General features: G+C 42.6%; 1 protein-coding gene across 3 annotated transcripts in view; it reads left to right on the top strand.

Annotated features, from left to right (window-relative positions):
* MCCC1 (methylcrotonoyl-CoA carboxylase 1) overlaps positions 1–8,993 on the top strand; it is a 45,909-nt gene extending 36,916 nt beyond the window's left edge. For all 3 annotated transcript variants that reach the window (XM_031957739.1, XM_031957740.1, XM_012546487.3), the window contains 4 exons: positions 4,585–4,722; positions 6,052–6,159; positions 7,806–7,877; positions 8,648–8,993. In XM_031957739.1, coding sequence (XP_031813599.1) covers positions 4,585–4,722; positions 6,052–6,159; positions 7,806–7,877; positions 8,648–8,770 — 441 coding nt within the window. In that variant the 3' untranslated portion in view covers positions 8,771–8,993. The remainder of the gene's footprint in view (positions 1–4,584; positions 4,723–6,051; positions 6,160–7,805; positions 7,878–8,647) is intronic.
* Positions 8,994–16,873: the final 7,880 nt, after the last annotated feature.

Raw genomic sequence — 16,873 nt, 5'->3', positions numbered from 1 at the left:
TGCATCTCTGAGTTGGCGGTTTGTGGGCCTTTGGGGAGGACTGTCTTTTCCCCTTGTAAATAGCCATTATTGCCAAGAAGAGAGTTTAATGAAATACCCTAAATTCAAATTTAAGTAGAAGAATCAAATGAGAAGTCTTCTTGGCTAATAAAGTAAAAGAATCTTCTTATTCTGGTGAATCCAACCCTTTGTTACATGCTCAGACAGTGCCGCCATCCTTCCAGAAGCACAACTTGTCTAGGACCCTTAGCAAAGATCGACTTTCCTTCTCTAAAGCTGAGAAATTAGGAAAATCGATCTTGTGGGTGCTGTGTTGTGGAAAGGGAAAAGTGTCTGCCAAATAAAAGATGTGAGAAGGGATCATCTGCAGCCCAGAAAGATAGGGTAGAGCCAGATTTCAGAGCCCTTTGAACGCTATGCAGAGAAATTTGGATTTTGTCCTAAGGTATAATGGGAGACACTGAGTCTCCTTCAGCAGAGGAAGGCTGCGAGCCAACCAGCGTGTAGGACTATCGTTTGACAGCTGGGTGGAGGTCAGGCTGGACCGACTGGCTGTGTGCCATTGATCCACATGGGCTGTATTCTTTGGGGATGGAGAGGCTGTGAGGGATGTCCTTCTGGCCTCCATTTGCCTTTTATTGTCTCAGAGAACTAGGGCAAGCAACCCACAGTGACATGGCATAAGAAGGGCACCGTTGTCAAGGTGTGCCCCTGGAAAAGCAGAGGATGGGGGGTGCCGGGTGCCCCAGAAGCTGAGTGCACCCTGAGAGCTACGGGATCCAAATCAGAATTTGGAGAGTCTGCAACAAGGGGCTGGATCCTCTCTAGAGGCAGAAACAGAAGTCACCAGGATGGGGAAGTCTGGGGCCCCAGTGGAAAGACCTGGCCTCCCTGAGCCCAGAGAGCCACTGACACACAGAAGCCAAGTGTGTCTGCCCAGGAATCCGGGGAGTCACGGGCCCCTCGAGGCAGCCCCCGAGTTCTTCCAGCCCCGCTGCCAGCTTAGAAGGCGCCAGTCCTTCCTACCAGCAGCCCTCTGAGTGGTTCCAGCCAAACAGGCCAGGGAACCTGGGAGGGACACAAAAGATATGCAAAGGGCCAAAGGGCTCCAAGATGGAAGGCAGGAGAAGCCATGCATGAATGCCTTAGCCTTGCGTAATGTGCATTTTCAAAGAGTAGCCTGAATTATGGTGCCCCAGGATCAAGTGAATTGGAGTGGAAAATGTATTCACAGGCCAGACTGTTTTATGGAATCAAGGAACCTTTTCCTTTGCCTGTAAAGCTTTTCTGTGTGCACCCAAGGGGATAGAGACATAAATAGGTATACACATGTTTTGTTGTTCCCTTGTGTCATGGCCCCACTAACCATAGCCTGCCAGGCCCTTGTGTCCGCCACTGTCTCTCAAGTCCGGCCAGGCTCCAGGATACCATCCCTCCATCTCATCAGCGGCCGTCCCCCTTTTCCTTTTGTACAGATATAGCTATGGAGGCACATGCGTATCTACACATATGTATGTAAAGCTTATATGTAATTATTATATAATTACAGTAACAATGAGAGCTGACATTTATATTATACTCTAAGGTTTGTAAAACACTTTTAAAATTTCTCATTTGACCTTACAACAACCCTGAGAAAGGGGGGCTATTTTTGTTCCCGATTTGCAAATGAGGAAACTGAGGGTTGTTCATGATCACATACTAGCAGGGGTTTAGGGCTGAACTTGAACTCAAGTGTTCCTGACTCTCCGCTGCCTCACCAGCTGCCATAACATTATAGATATTTGAATTACTTTACAAAAGTATTACTTATTCACATTCAAAATTGTATGTACATATAGTTAAGCAAAATTATCTTGCCTTTTTCTTTCTTAGAGTAAAGAAACTTAGGCCACCATCATTCGTTCTCCAGTATCAGAGTGGAAGCTGGCAGAATGGGTCTGTGTGGCTCGAATGTGCTTTGGACACATGAATTAGTGTCTAGAGGGCTAAACTCCTTTGTCAGTATTCATAAATCCTTTTGCCTATGTGCACAAAGATGGCCAAATGTGTGACTTCAGACACTTAGGAGTTACTGATCAATTTTACTTCCAGTGGAAAGTTAGGTGTCCTGTCTCTTTTGTAATCATCCTGAATTTTTACCTGTTTTCTTTTTCTTTCTTTCTTTCTTTTTTAAATAACTTTTTATTGACAGAACCCATGCCAGGGTAATTTTTTTTACAACATTATCCCTTGCACTCACTTCTGTTCTGATTTTTCCCCTCCCTCCCTCCCTCCACCCCTTCCCCCAGATGGCAAGCACTCCTATACATGTTAAATAGCTTACAGTAGATCTTGGATACAATATATGTGTGCAGAACCGAGCAGTTCTCTTGTTGCTCAGGGAGAATTGGGTTTAGAAGGTATAAGTAACCCGGGAAGAAGAACAAAAATGCAAGCAGTTTACATTCATTTCCTAGTGTTCTTTCTTTGGGTGTAGCTGTTTCTGTTCATCATTGATCAATTGAAATTAAGTTAGATCTTCTCTTTGTCGAAGAAATCCACCTCCATCAGAATACATCCTCCTACAGTATAATTGTTGAGATATATAATGATCTCCTGGTTCTGCTCATTACCTGTTTTCTTTTAGCAATTTGTTTTTATTACTTTTCAGCATTTAAATTTTTTTTTAATTATAGTAACTTTTTATTGACAGAATCCATGCCAGGGTAATTTTTTTTACATTATCCCTTGCACTCACTTCTGTTCCGATTTTTCCCTCCCACCCTCCACCCCCTCCCCTAGATGGCAAGCAGTCCTATATATGTTGAATATGTCCTAGTATATCCTAGATACAATGTATGTGTGCAGATCCAAACAGTTTTCTTGTTGCTCAGGGAGAAGTGGGTTTAGAAGGTATAAATAACCCGGGAAGAAGAACAAAAATGCAAGCAGTTTACATTCATTTTCTAGTGTTCTTTCTTTGGGTGTAGCTGTTTCTGTTCATCATTGATCAATTGAAACTAAGTTAGATCTCTTTGTCGAAGAAATCCACTTCCATCAGAATACATCCTCCTACAGTATCATTGTTGAGATATATAATGATCTCCTGGTTCTGCTCATTACCTGTTTTCTTTTAGCAATTTGTTTTTATTACTTTTCAGCATTTAAATTTTTTTTTATTATAGTAACTTTTTATTGACAGAATCCATGCCAGGGTAATTTTTTACAACATTATCCCTTGCACTCACTTCTGTTCCGATTTTTCCCTCCTACCCTCCACCCCCTCCCCTAGATGGCAAGCAGTCCTATATATGTTGAATATGTCCTAGTATATCCTAGATACAATGTATGTGTGCAGATCCAAACAGTTTTCTTGTTGCACAGGGAGAATTGGATTCAGAAGGTAGAAATAACCCGGGAAGAAGAACAAAAATGCAAACAGTTTACATTCATTTCCCAATGTTTTTTCAGCATTTAAATTAACTTTATAATGTATATCACATTATGATATTAATTATATGTATTCTGAGTTTTTTTTCCTGATTGAGTAGAGCTAAATATTTAGTCACTGGGATGCCAAGGTGAGCACTGCCTCCCTACAAAACAAAGGTAAACAACCGAAACCAGAGCCAATAAAACCATTTCAGATTTGGTTCTTGCATCTTTACTGATGCATGCAAGGTTACTGATTACTGGTTCATGCTAAACATGAGGCGTTTTTAATGACTAGTAATGTTGGATCTCCTTCAGTACCTCATTGGGCCACAGAGGTGACTCTCTTCCTCCTCCAAGATGATGCCAGTGGAACACAAGCTCCTTCTTATAAGGGTTCTTTAAATGGGCTGGCACAGTGCAACAGGAGGTTTGAGTGGCCTGGAAGTAATTTTCTGTGGCTAGGGACTGCCCCATGGGCAGGGCTCTTGTCATATGGAGATAGCTTTGTAATGGGAGACAGCTCCCTCTCTGATTGGCTGTGTCTGACCTCACAGACCCTCTTTAAGCCCACTGCAAGCAGGAGGTCAATCTCTTTATCCTGGGGTAGCTGAGCCAAGTGGATGGATAGTGAACATGTGGGTCTCTAGATCACGGGTTTACTAGGGAGTTAACAAGTTAGAGCATTATGTGAGCAAGTATAAAAAAGACTTTTAAGTTTGCACGCTGCTGTTCTTGAGCATGCTATCGGTTAAACTACAATTCAAGAAATCATAGCCAGGGATCTCAAAGTAGGTGAGCCAGATAGAATTAGTTCATACTGCAAAGGTCAGTGGCCAGAGACATCTGACACCCTGAGAATTAGGAGAGACAGGTAATGTGAAATATCAGGTAATGGGAGGGCTTTTGCAGATTAAGTGACTGTCCATGATTAAGTATTAAAATGGTATTTTACACCTTCTAATATCCTAATTATCTTTCTGATATTTTGCATCACATCCTTAGTTTCAGAAAATTTGAGTTGGGACTGTGTCTTTGGAAAAATATGAGGCTACTGTTTCAGAATCTAAAAGCTTTAAAGAGAAAACATACCATGTAGGATTCTAAATTCTAAATACAATGCTATTATTCTAACAATTTAACATTTTAAAAAATTTTTTGTTGTTTCAGATTGAAGATAAAACTTTTGAAGTCCTTGGTGATCTTTGTAACGAGGGAGGCTGCACCTACCTGAAATGTTCTGTTAATGGTGTCGTTAGTAAACCCAAGCTGATTATCTCGGAGAACACCATTTACCTGTTTTCCACGGTAACACTTCTTTATAATCCTGTACTTGGATCTGGGAAAACACTGACATGATTAGGGCATTCTGCTAAGAAGAGAGGGGAATTTCCTCTGAATGCTCCTGTTTCATTCATTTCTTTTGTCCTCATGTTGATAATCATAGAAACATCCTTTTATATGTACTGACCCACTTCTCTTAACTTTACTCCTCTCAATGCCTTGCTTCTGGTCTAACAGAGCCCATAGCCCAGTGACATGGATGCGTTCTCTCCCCTTCTTGCACACTCTCCGACTCCAGTCACTTCCCTGTACTTGTCAATGGTTTTCAAGATGTCTGTGAGGAAAATCTGGAAGACAAGCTTTAGAAAATAGTATTTCTTGTCCCCAGGGAATGGGCTTGGTGACTGACAGTAGAGGAGCTGACTAATGGGGTTGTCTCTCAGCATTGAAAGCCAGGGGTGAAATAGGAATGAGGAAAGGGGTTTTCCATGGACATTAGTTTGGTGTTTCACTTGGGAACTAGCCTCTCAATAAGCTTTCATTTAAATCATTTTATATACACTAAGTAATAGACAGCTATTAGCGTGCCACTTTGAGGCTACTATTTCTTAGAATCAACTCTAAGGAGGACTTTAATAGTAAGAAGAACATAGTGATACTTCTTGAGAGAAAAGTAGATTTTCTAATCTCAAAGAACTACTTTTAATAATCAAATCAAATAGGAAAAGGTTTTCATGTTGTTAGTTTTAAATAAATGTAACCCATGAGCCAAGAATGGTTTTCACATATTTAAACAAGGTCTTATTGTGTTTAAAAAGCAAAAATCAAAACAAAACAACACTCAGTTCATGGCAGTCCAAAAACATGTAGCTGGTATGATTTGACCCTTGGCCAAACCTTGTTGTAGACAAAAGATTCATTGCCTGTGACCAGAGCAGCAATGAACTGAGCCCAGCCAGTCCGCCTTAGAAGCCTTGCTGGCTCATTTTGTCCCTAAAGCTTTCGATAACCATGTTAAATTGCAAAGATACTTGAACAGAGTTGTGTAACCTCATGTTTTTCCTAGAGACAGGCTCCTGGTTCAGATTTCGTGCACACTAAAGTACATCGTGGTCCCTCGTCAGGCTGAACAGGGCTTGTATTCCGTTGGCTAACTGGGGAGGAGGTGGGAGGATCATCCTCGTGCCACATTAAGGCATCAGTAATGGACAGCATGAAAAATGGCTCATGCTTGAGTGAGCCGGGAAAATTGTGGCTCAGAAAGAAGCTTCTCTGCATGCATCAGTAGACTCAAAAGCCAGATCTGCAATGGTTTTAGAGTGTTGACTTTGGTTTGGGTTTGTTTGTTCCTAGGAAGGGAGCGCCCAGATCGGCATCCCGGTGCCCAAATATTTATCTGCAGCAAGAACTGAAGGCGGACAGGGGAGCACCCTGGCCCCCATGACGGGGACAATTGAGAAGGTAATAGAGCAAAATGTGGAGGAGGAAATGAGGCCTAATGAGCCACTTCCTTCCCATTTATCCAAGTGTATTCATAAAGTGGATCCTCCCTCACAAGCATGGGGAGCTCTGACAGAGTGAAGCTAGCAAATGGTGGGATTCAAGTGATTTTCTGAATATAGGGCTTTCCTTTCAGATGATGAAGAATCTAAAAAAAAATTTTAAGCAGTAAAAGATACAAAGTAGTTGGAATTTTCTCAAGGAATTTATTTTTTCTTTGTTTTTTTTTTTTTCATTTTTATGGATACCTTTTAAAAAATATTTTCTTCTAAATGCATCCCCTCCCTTGTATCCTATCTGAGAAACCATACTATATAACATTTTTTTTAAGGGTGGAAAAGTTCAGCAAAACTAAGACATCAGTTAAATCTAATAGCATATGAAGTATCATGTACCCATAGTTCCCCCACTTCTAAGGAAAAAGGAGAGAGGTCAACTTTGTTATCCCTTCAAAGGACTATTTTTCATAATCAAATCAAATAGGAAAAAATTTCCTCCAACATGTAAACTTTAATCTCTAACATTTTGAAGGTAATGTGATTATGTCTCAAAATGACTACATCATCAAGGTTCTACAGTAATATCACTTTCAAATATGACCACTGCAGAGCACCTTTTGTCTGGCCATTACTTTGTTCTAAGGGAGTCTCAGTAACTTTTTTCTTAATTTATTTTTTAACTTCTCTTAAATTCTTTTTCTGTTATACATGTATGTACATTTAAAAAAAGACATTTCTTTATGACTCATGTTGGGAAAGAAAAATCAGAACAAAAGGGGAAAACCATGAGAGAAAAAAAAAAGTGAACATAGTAAGAGTTGATTTACATTCAGTCTCTGGATGCAGATAATGTTTTCCGTCCAAAGTCTGTTGGGATTGCTTTGGATCACAGAACTGCCGAGAAGGACCAAGTCTCCCATAATTGATCATCGCATATTTTGGCTGTTCTTGTGCGTAGCGCATTCCTGCTTCTGCTTGTTCCCCTCGGCATCAGTCTGTGTAAATCTTTCCAGGCCTTTCTAACATCAGCTTGGCCATCATTTTTGATAGAACAACATACTACACTCTTACTCTCTGTGGGTATGAGCTCGGGCTCTGAGTGTACGGGACGCTTCCTTTCCCACCCTCTGACTCCCGGTGACTCTATAGCACCTGACCCGGGGCCTGTGTGGCGAGAAGGGAGCCCAGCGGGCGGCTGGGACTGGACTTGTCACAACCCTTGGCTTTCTCGGCACAGACAGGCCTGGATGAGAGAAGGCAGCCTCCAAGCCCTTGTGTTTGGGGCCCATCCGCACCCCCAGACTCTTAGCCAAGGGGCCTTAGCTCCAGCCGCAGGCACTGCTGGGGGGGCTCCCCTCCACCCCCCTGCAGGGGCTCCTTGGCCTCCAAGGGCCCGGCCCTGGGGCACCTCCCGCAGAGGGTACCCCAGGAATACCCTGGGCTGCTCACAGACTGGCCCCCCCAGGCCCTTCGTGGGGAGGGGGAGGGGGAGATGCATCATTGCTTGTCAGCACAGACGCGGCTCAGTTTACTCTTGAGTTTGGGGGGAGGGGATCCTGAGGCTGGCACAGGGCTGTCCCGTGTTAATCGCACCTGTTTACATTCTAGATTTTTGTGAAAGCTGGAGACAAAGTAAAGACTGGAGACATCCTCATGGTCATGATAGCCATGAAAATGGAGGTGAGTGAAAGGGACCAACACCGAGGGCCTGGTTCTGGCCGCCTCCCGCCCCGGAACTCACTCCCTTGCTGGGAGGGGGGGGGGTCTGGATCCGGGCCCTCTGGGGGGCTGCGGCCCTGAGAGCCGTCCCTGCCCTTCAAGAGCCGCCGCCATTCTTGCCTCCTTCTAAGCCCCCAGGAGAACCCTCCCTCACTGGATACAACAAAGGGCAGGGGGAGTCTCAGGCGCTCCCTGGCTGCGGGACCCTGGGCAAGAGCAGGGAAAAAGAACTTTGTTCTAAAAAGCAGCCTCAGTGCTTGGTCTCAGCCTGGGCGTTTGTCCATGGCCCGCTTCTGAGGGGGCAGAAATGACCCCTAGCTTGTCCATGGGCGACCCCACCCCCACCGGGGCTTCCTGCCTCCGCTTTGCTTGGAAATGGGCCGAGTTTGTGGCCCACCGAGGGCGTGGGGGCGGGTTGGGGCATCCGCCGGCTGCCCGGCTCTGCGGGCAGAGGCCCGGTGACTGGCCAGCTTCTCGTGCCCCTGAGGGCTGGGGCTCACTAAGGGCTGGGGGCTCAGAGGGCCGGGGGCTCCCCGAGGGCCAGGGCTCCCCAAGGGTCAGGCTCTCACCAAGGGCCAGGGGCTCCCCAGGGGCCGGGGGCTCACTGAGGGCTGTCACAAGGGCCAGGGATATCCTCGAGGGCCGGGGACCCACCGAGGGCCAGGGGCTCACTGAGGGCCGGGGGCTCCCTGTGGGCCGGGGGCTCACCAGGGGCCGGGCTCTCCCCGCAGCACACCATCAAGGCCCCCCAGGACGGCACGGTGAAGAAAGTGCTGTTCCGAGAAGGCGCGCAGGCCAACCGACACGCCTCCTTAATCGAGTTTGTGGAAGAAGAACCCAAGGAGCCAAATTGAGCCGGGCTGGAGAGCCTGAGTAGGAGCTGCGCACTTACCTGCGTCCCCACGTCGTGCCTTCCTGGCTCTCCTGGAGCCGAGACCTGCAGCACTTTGTACTCACCGCCATCATGGTTTCCGTTACTCCCTCCTACTGGAAATCATGGACCAGGGTCCTCCCCGCTGTTTTCTGTCAGAAAGATTTTAAGTTAATAAAACTGATTTTGTATAACCAGAAAGAGAAGCAGACCCACGTTTTTCATTCTGTAGATCTGAGGGAGGGAGGATGAGAAGCCCCTGAATGAGAGTAAAACACGTCCTTCAAGATAGTCACACTGGACACCTTCAGACTTGTGGGCTTCCCCTCAGTCGCTCCCCCTCTCTTACTCCTCGGACTTTTGTGTTTCTTCCCCTACCAATACTTGAGTGGATCCAGGATTTGGCTACAGGCCTGCCAGACCAGACCACGAATCCTTGCCATCCCCCGCTTCCCCAGTAACTTTTTCACTTTACAGTCTCATGTTTTATGATAAAATATTATTTCTAATGTATTAATTGTTTGATCAGTAACTCATACAAAAATACATATTTCTCTTAAGGAAGGATCTGGGAAATACTGGACTAAGAGAGTGGAGATCTGGTCCAGTCCTGACTCTCCCACTAACATCTCGGGTTCCATATCTCCAAAATGAAAGGGCTAGATTAATGATTTCTGATGTTTCTCCCAATGCCAATTAATCTTCTTTCATTTTTGTCCTTTTCATTTTTAGAAAGGATTTCATTTTATCTATTATAGACCAAAGTGAACTTTGTTTTATGTGATTCCTGCGCATTCTACCTCTGTCATTCTCTGTATCTGCTCTGTAGAACATATGACTAAATCTTGGGGTAGGGAGAATGGTAAATGAATAAATGTTATAAATGCACTTGTCCTTTGAGTTATGGTTCAGCCCACCAGCCCACCATCTTAAACAAAAATTAAATTACTAGCTATTTGAAACTAGGGAAGTCATTTAACGTCCAATTGTCTTCCTTCCACCCCCAAAATGATGGTCAATACAAGCAAGAAATGCTTTTATTTAAAGGGAAAAGTACATCTGCTTAAAAGGGGGGAGGGAAAGTCACCTGCCTTCATGAATAAGTTTATAAAAAGAAATTTCCTTACCATACTTATACACCTGAATGTTTTGTCTTGGGGCAGGAAAAAAAAAAAAAAAAGGAACACTTTTATGATATCAGAAATGCTCGTTTAACATTTTTCCTCCAGGACTCTTATTAGAAATCTCCCCTTTATCCACACTTGGTGATCCCGACCTCTGAGTCTGCGTGCATTCAGTAAATCATCATTACTCATGATCACCCATCATAAGTCACCATTAAACACTTTGTAGGTATATCATATATCACTTTGTCTGTGCCCCCACCCCCAGGAAGAGAAATTGAAGATAATTGGGGCCCTTGAGAAAAAGACAGCCATAGGATCAATGCTTCAGAATCTTATCATGGAGCTGGAAGGGAACCCTCAGGCCATACCCTGTGGTCTGTATCCATGGTATGACACAAAGCTGTATTTTAGGAACATTATTATTATTTTTTTAAATAATAGCTTCTTATTTTCAAAATACATAGTTTTCAACATTCACCCGTGCAAAACCCTGTGAGGACCATTCGTTATTACTATAATTCCTGCAATCAGGAAGCCCTGGTATTCTACACTGAAGAATGAGTTTTATCAGAGAACCACCTGACTGGGGTTTTCTGGGTGATGGAACAGAGCCGGGAAAACGAGGCAAGGAGATGAATTAGAGAAGGAAGAGGTGAGGAGGGTGGGGGAGAACAGGGATGGTTGGACCCTGCCCCCCTTCCTTTCTGATTCTCAAAGGAAGGCAGAGTTAGAATCCTGCCTCTGGCTTCTCCTTTACCTCTCTTAGAGCTTCCTCATCCATAAAGTGGAAATAACAGTGTCCATGGTCCCCTTGGAGACAGACAGTGGTGCAGAGGCTTGGAATCCCAAAGGCCTGAGTTCAAGTGCTGTTTCAGATACTTAGCTGAGCTCTTCCTCTATTTCCACATCCATAATATGGGTTTAATGCTAGCACCTATTTCACAGGACTGGTGTGAGGGTCAAATGAGATCATATGTAATCCTCTGAAAATACTTTTAAAGTAAAATATTAAGTACCCTTATTTCACGAGGTTTTTGTAAGGTTTATATAAGACTATATACATATATACATACACATGTACATACATATATATGGTATATGTACATGTGCATACATATATTGTTCACATATATACATGCCTAAGACTACATGAATATGTGTAATGTGTACACATATAATACACGCGATATATGACATTAATATCAAATACATCACCTATATTAAATATGTGGATATTTATAAAACATTTTGCAAACTTAAAGCTTGTAGTTCACAAAATGTTCTCTCTGGACCCCTTTCAGTATTCAAAGTTCAAGATCCTTTCAGGGAATACTTGAAGCCAAAACTATTTTCATAATAATATTAAGAAATTATTTACCTCCTCCCCTTTCCAACTCCATGTCCGTATGAGGCCAGGTTTTATTTATAGACTTCAACCAAAATAGCACGTCAGAGCAGACTGAGTGCCGAAGCAGATAGGAAAGTCCAGCTGTCTTTTTAAGAGCCTAAAGGAGTCCCAAGACCAAAACATTTGTGAATTGCTGCCATAAAGGATTATTTCAGTTATGATCATTTGTGTCTCAAAATTAACCAACCAAAAATCAAAAGTGGGATAGGAAATGAAATCTGTGTGACACACTCTGTGTGATGTTCCTCTGGCCTCCTACAGTAGTTTGATATGTGTTCAAATAATAACTGCTGTTTCCTACATTTGTGACCTAGTCACTGTCCAGCTGAGGGCCTGTTTCCTCATCTAAAATCAGGAAGTTGGACCATCTAACTTCCAGGTTACCTCCAGAGCTAAAGCTAGGATGCCCAGGAGAAAAACCACGCCATTGTGGGAGACAGAACCTAACAGTCCATTACAGAAAAGAGGAGTCCTCAGTTCTGAGATTCTCACCTCTTCCTTACCTTCCCTCACACTCTGGTCCCAGTCAGCTGGAAGTCTGGCAGCTCACTGCAATCTCGGCCACCCTATGGCCTATCTGCTGGCAAACAGCCCGAGGAAGCCGCACCGGGGCTGGACAGAGCCCCCGGCTCCCCTCCTTTGGCTTGTTAGCCACTGACCCCAGATGCAAAGACTTTGATCCTTGGGCATGCATGCGGACTGGCATTTGGGAAGAATGCCCAGTAAAGTCTACCAGTTACATACTCGCTTTCTTCTGCTGACTCACCAGAACCTGTGGTCTGTTTGCCCCTTCATGACTGAACAATAGCAGTTACTAAATGCTTATTATATGCCAGGGACTTTGTTAAATCCTAAGGACACTCTACCCTCTTCCCTCTCCCACTGCTGTAACTCCCAAATGTCTTTCTTAGGAATCATCAAAGTATTTGGCTAAAATGTGTATGGTCTTTGTATAGTCTTAACACTTTTTCTGCTGCTATTAAAATATTTACAGTGTCACTAGTGATACTTTGCACTTTCTATTGCAGTTTTCATCTAAAGATCCCCTGGATAGCTCTCTGAATATTAATTCCCTAAATTCTGAAGAGAAGAATTTGATTCATTCTCTGAGTAGCCTGGAGTTGCTCCACAGGGAGTAATTTCCCCTTTCTTGCCCATTTTCAATGAAAAAATACTCTACTACAACTGGTTACTGCCTCCTCCCTTTACTTCTGGGGTGCTGCTTTTATCTTGGTTCTCCTCTCCCAACCATTTTTGGTAGTTTCGTTTACCAAATTCTCTCCTTTTTTATTAGATGTCCCCCAAGTTGCTGTCATTAGCACTTACTTTCTATTCTTTCTTTTTTCTTCCCAACTTCATCAGCTCCTTTGTGGTCAATTATTAGCTCTATGCAAATGATTCCCATTTGTATTGCTAGACCTAATCACTGTCCCAGAGCCTCTTCTCTTCTTCATCCTACCCTCCCTCATCTTATTATATCTGCTCCCTTCTCCCCAACCCTCACAGTGTCTTCCCTGGTTCAGTGTTCCATGGCTATAATTACTAAATGTTCTCTTACTTTCTCTAGTTTTCCCTTTCTTTCCAATCCATCCTGCAAGTAGATAGCTGCCATGTTGATGTTGGGATCCCATGATGATGAAGGGATGGCTCCCTTCCCTCTCACTCAGAAATCTTCCCTGATAACATCTAAAATCTTTCACTTAGAAGTGATGGCTCTCAAAACCTGACTCTGGCCAACCTTAACAATCTTATTTCCTATCACTCTCCTCAGTCTTCCATTCTGGGACCCTGAATTGATGAGCATTTATCTGACCCAGATCTAGACCCACCACACAATTTCCCAATTTTCCATGGCCATGCTGCCCTGAAAAATCCTCCACTCTCTTCCACCCCTTTCCACCTCTAGCTGTGAGAATCAATCAAATTCATGTCATCATTTCCAGAAAGATTATGTCAATTCCAATCATCATCCCTCTGAGTCCAAAACAAAGAAGCAAGGTCTTTAAAAACAGGGACTATCTTGCTATGCTTCTGATGGCTAGCATATAGTGAGTGGCAAATAGTAAGTTCTTAATAAATTGCTTTTTATTCAGTCATTCATTTCTGTACTCTCGATTCCAGCCCAACTGATCTGCCACCAGTTCTTACATATTAAGCACCTGCTATGTGTCAAGCACTGGGAAAGTAGGAAAGGGGGTCTTGGGTTGGGGGAGAGGCAGGTACATGGCATGGAGCATGATGTAAAAGTGCAAAGTGCAGCCAGATGGGAAATGGAAAGAAGGCTTACCTGGATAACTTCCTTCCTTGGAGGATGTGGGAGGAACTCTCTACCCTCCAATCAGAGAGAAGAAGGGACCACAGGGGCAGAGGGAACTGACTGATGAGGTGAGAGTTCCAGGGCTGAAACGATCTTAAAAGATTAAGATGTTCCTGGGACATTGTCTAGTTGTCTCTCATAACTTTGTACAAGTGGACCCTCATGTCCAGAAAGCTTTCCCTTTCTGCCTACACTCTTTAAGGGTCCTTGATATCCTTCAAATCATAGCTCTGGTGCCAACTGCTAAAGAGCTTCCCAATTCCTTCTATGATTTGCACTTTCTCTTTAAAATTACTTAGCATATACATAACTGCATATAAATTGCATCTCTCCAGTAGAATATACATTCCTCAAAGACAGGAATTATTTCATTTTTTCCTGGCATCCACAATACCTTATACCATGCTTGGTACATATTAATCACTTTTGCTGATCAAATTGAACTTTCAATCATTTGGCAAATATTTCTTTCACACCTACTATGTGCAATCCAATACTTTTATGGATCCCTAGATACATATATATGTACATTACATACATATATATATATATATATATATATATATATATACACATCTGAACTATGGAACAGTTCTGTGTATTCTTTCATAAATCAACATTTTCTTCATGGAGATACAAGGACCAAGTAGTAATACCCAGCCCACTCTCCCAAAATCCTTCAACTCTTTTCACCTTTCCTTCTATACTTTGTATAATGCCAAGAATTTTTCCCTCAGTAATTCGATCTGATTACAATAAATGCTTTTAAATATACTTCTATATCTGCCTATTTTTAAGCCATAATATCAGTCCTGTATAAGGTCTAGTTTGTTTTTTTTCCAACCAGAAAGGAAATATTGGCTAAAAATAATGACCATAATAGGAATTTTTGGAATCTCTTTCTTGAAATTTCCAAATAATCATTTTTAATGTCCAGAGAATAGGAGAAATAGCTTAGCTCAGTGGAGAGAATGTTGGGTTGTCGTTGATATTGTGTGTCCTTTGTTCCAGAAGGAGATCGCGACATCAGGGAGGTGACGCTGTGGCATGTGAGTGAACTGGATTTGAGTGAGGGAGGGCAGGGCAAAGTTAGCCTCACTTTCTCCTCCAGAACCATCTGGGTCCAATGGGCAGATAGAGATCAGCACAACTGGAGATGGGTCTAGATGCAGTGGGACACTTGGCTTTTTTAAGCTAAGGCCTTTAACAGGTCTCAGTTTGATTGAGGCAATTGCTTTGGACCTAGGAGTCAGAAAGATAAGAATTTGAATCTTGTCTCTAACATGGACTAGCTCTGTGACCCTGGAGAAGAAGACACTTTAAAGGACTTGGGACTCAAAGCCATCTGACATCATCCCTTCCCACTCTCCATCTGTGATCCTTTAAGAGTGGGATCCAAGGGGATGCTAGAGGGAAAGGCTAGTCTTTTGCTTCTTTCTCCCTTCCTCTTCTGCCATCACCTCCCCCACACCATTCTTTATCAGAGAGGTCAAGAAAAGGAATCACAACTCAAGTTCCCCTTAGCTCAATGTGGAAGTTTCCCAAATTGCCTTTAGAAGCAAGTTCACGCCCCAACAAATGGGCCTCTCTGTTCCTGCAATGGAATCACAGGATACTTTCATTTCTTTCTGCAACTTTCTGAGCCTGTTGTGAATTGGAACAATGACTGTAATGATATTTAGAACATTTCAAGCTTAGAAAACAACAAAGGAGCCTTTGTGCCATTAAGTCAGCCATTGTTTCATGATCTTGAGTAATTTTCACTCAACCAATGGAATAAAGAAAGAGCTTTGTTTTTTTTTTTTGCCAATAACACAAATGAAAGATTTACGGAGCATCTCCTTTGGAAATAATAACAACAACATTTATATAATGCCTACTATGTGCCAAGCACTGTGCTAAGAACTTTACATGGCCTCATTTGATTCTCACTACAGTCCTGGGAGGCCGGTGCTGCTATTATTTTCATTTTATAGATGAGGGTCGCATAGCTGTGTCTGAAGCTAGATTTGAATTCAGGATTCCTGATCTAGATTTTCTGTCCACTATGCCTTTGTTCAGAGGGGAGGATCTCAAATGTAGCATGGATTAACTAGACTTTAAGTATAGAAAATATGCCAAGAATTTTGATAATTCGATAATTAGATCTGATTACAATATCTGCCTTTTAAAAATCCAGTTCTATTATGCTAAAAACCTGGAAAAAATCTGATTACAAATCTGGTCACAAGCTCTAGGTCTTCTGTTTGGGGAATGGCCTGTTCAAGCTCAGAAACTAAAAGGTTGATCACCAAGTGCCGATTTTTCATTTTTCTTAAGATTCTTGTTAAAGAAATCCATGAAGATTATAATCTTCTGTGATTTGGAGCATTTGCAGTCACATGGGTGGGAAGGGTCTGGGATCTTTCTTACTACTGAAATCACAGATTATCAAGCATTAAAACAAGTATATCATTCAGTATTACAGTTCTTAAAGCCCTTGCATAGACACTTCATTTTATCTTCACAATAATTGAGTGAGGCAGACAAATTGAGATCTATTTGGCACATGAAGAAGAGACTAAGTGAAATCATCTAAGGTTTTACAACTAGTAAATTGTGAAGTCAAGAATCCAAGTTTTGTGGCTCAGAGTTCACTGCTTTTTATGTAGCCATATTATATGTCAATATTCAAAAGCTCTTAATACTAACTTGTACTCTCAGGAATGGTAGGTCCCTGTATTATTTACTCTTTGGAGAAACCATCTAGCAGATTAATTTGACTTAAGCAACTTTAATTTAATGGTCTTCTTGTGCCAGAGAACAGTCTCTGCCCTCTACTTTTGTGCAGTTTCTATTTTAAGGCAATTATGGTTAAGTGACTTGCCCAGAGTCACACAGCTATGAAGAATATGAGGCCAAATATGAATTCAGGACCTACTGATCCCAGGGCCAGTACTGTATCCACTACACCAACTGAGCTGCTCTCTCTTTGTTTTTTATGCAGTTTCAGATACATGGCAACCCATCTGAAATAAGAGGGTATATTTTTCTTAAGATGAAAAGAAATAAAGTATTTTTTAATTATAGCTTTTTATTTACAAGATATATGCATGGATAATTTTTCAGCATTGACAATTGCAAAACCCTTTGTTCCAATTTTTCCCTTCCTTCCCCACACCTCCTCCCCCTGATGGCAGGTTGACCAATACATGTTAAACATGTTAAAGCATAAGTTAAATACATATATGTATA

This window comes from Sarcophilus harrisii, chromosome 3 (assembly GCF_902635505.1).
Source record: "Sarcophilus harrisii chromosome 3, mSarHar1.11, whole genome shotgun sequence".
In the NCBI taxonomy this organism is placed as follows: domain Eukaryota; kingdom Metazoa; phylum Chordata; class Mammalia; order Dasyuromorphia; family Dasyuridae; genus Sarcophilus; species Sarcophilus harrisii.
The sequence above is the reverse complement of the archived record's forward strand: the minus strand, read 5'-3'. Positions and strand labels throughout refer to the sequence as shown.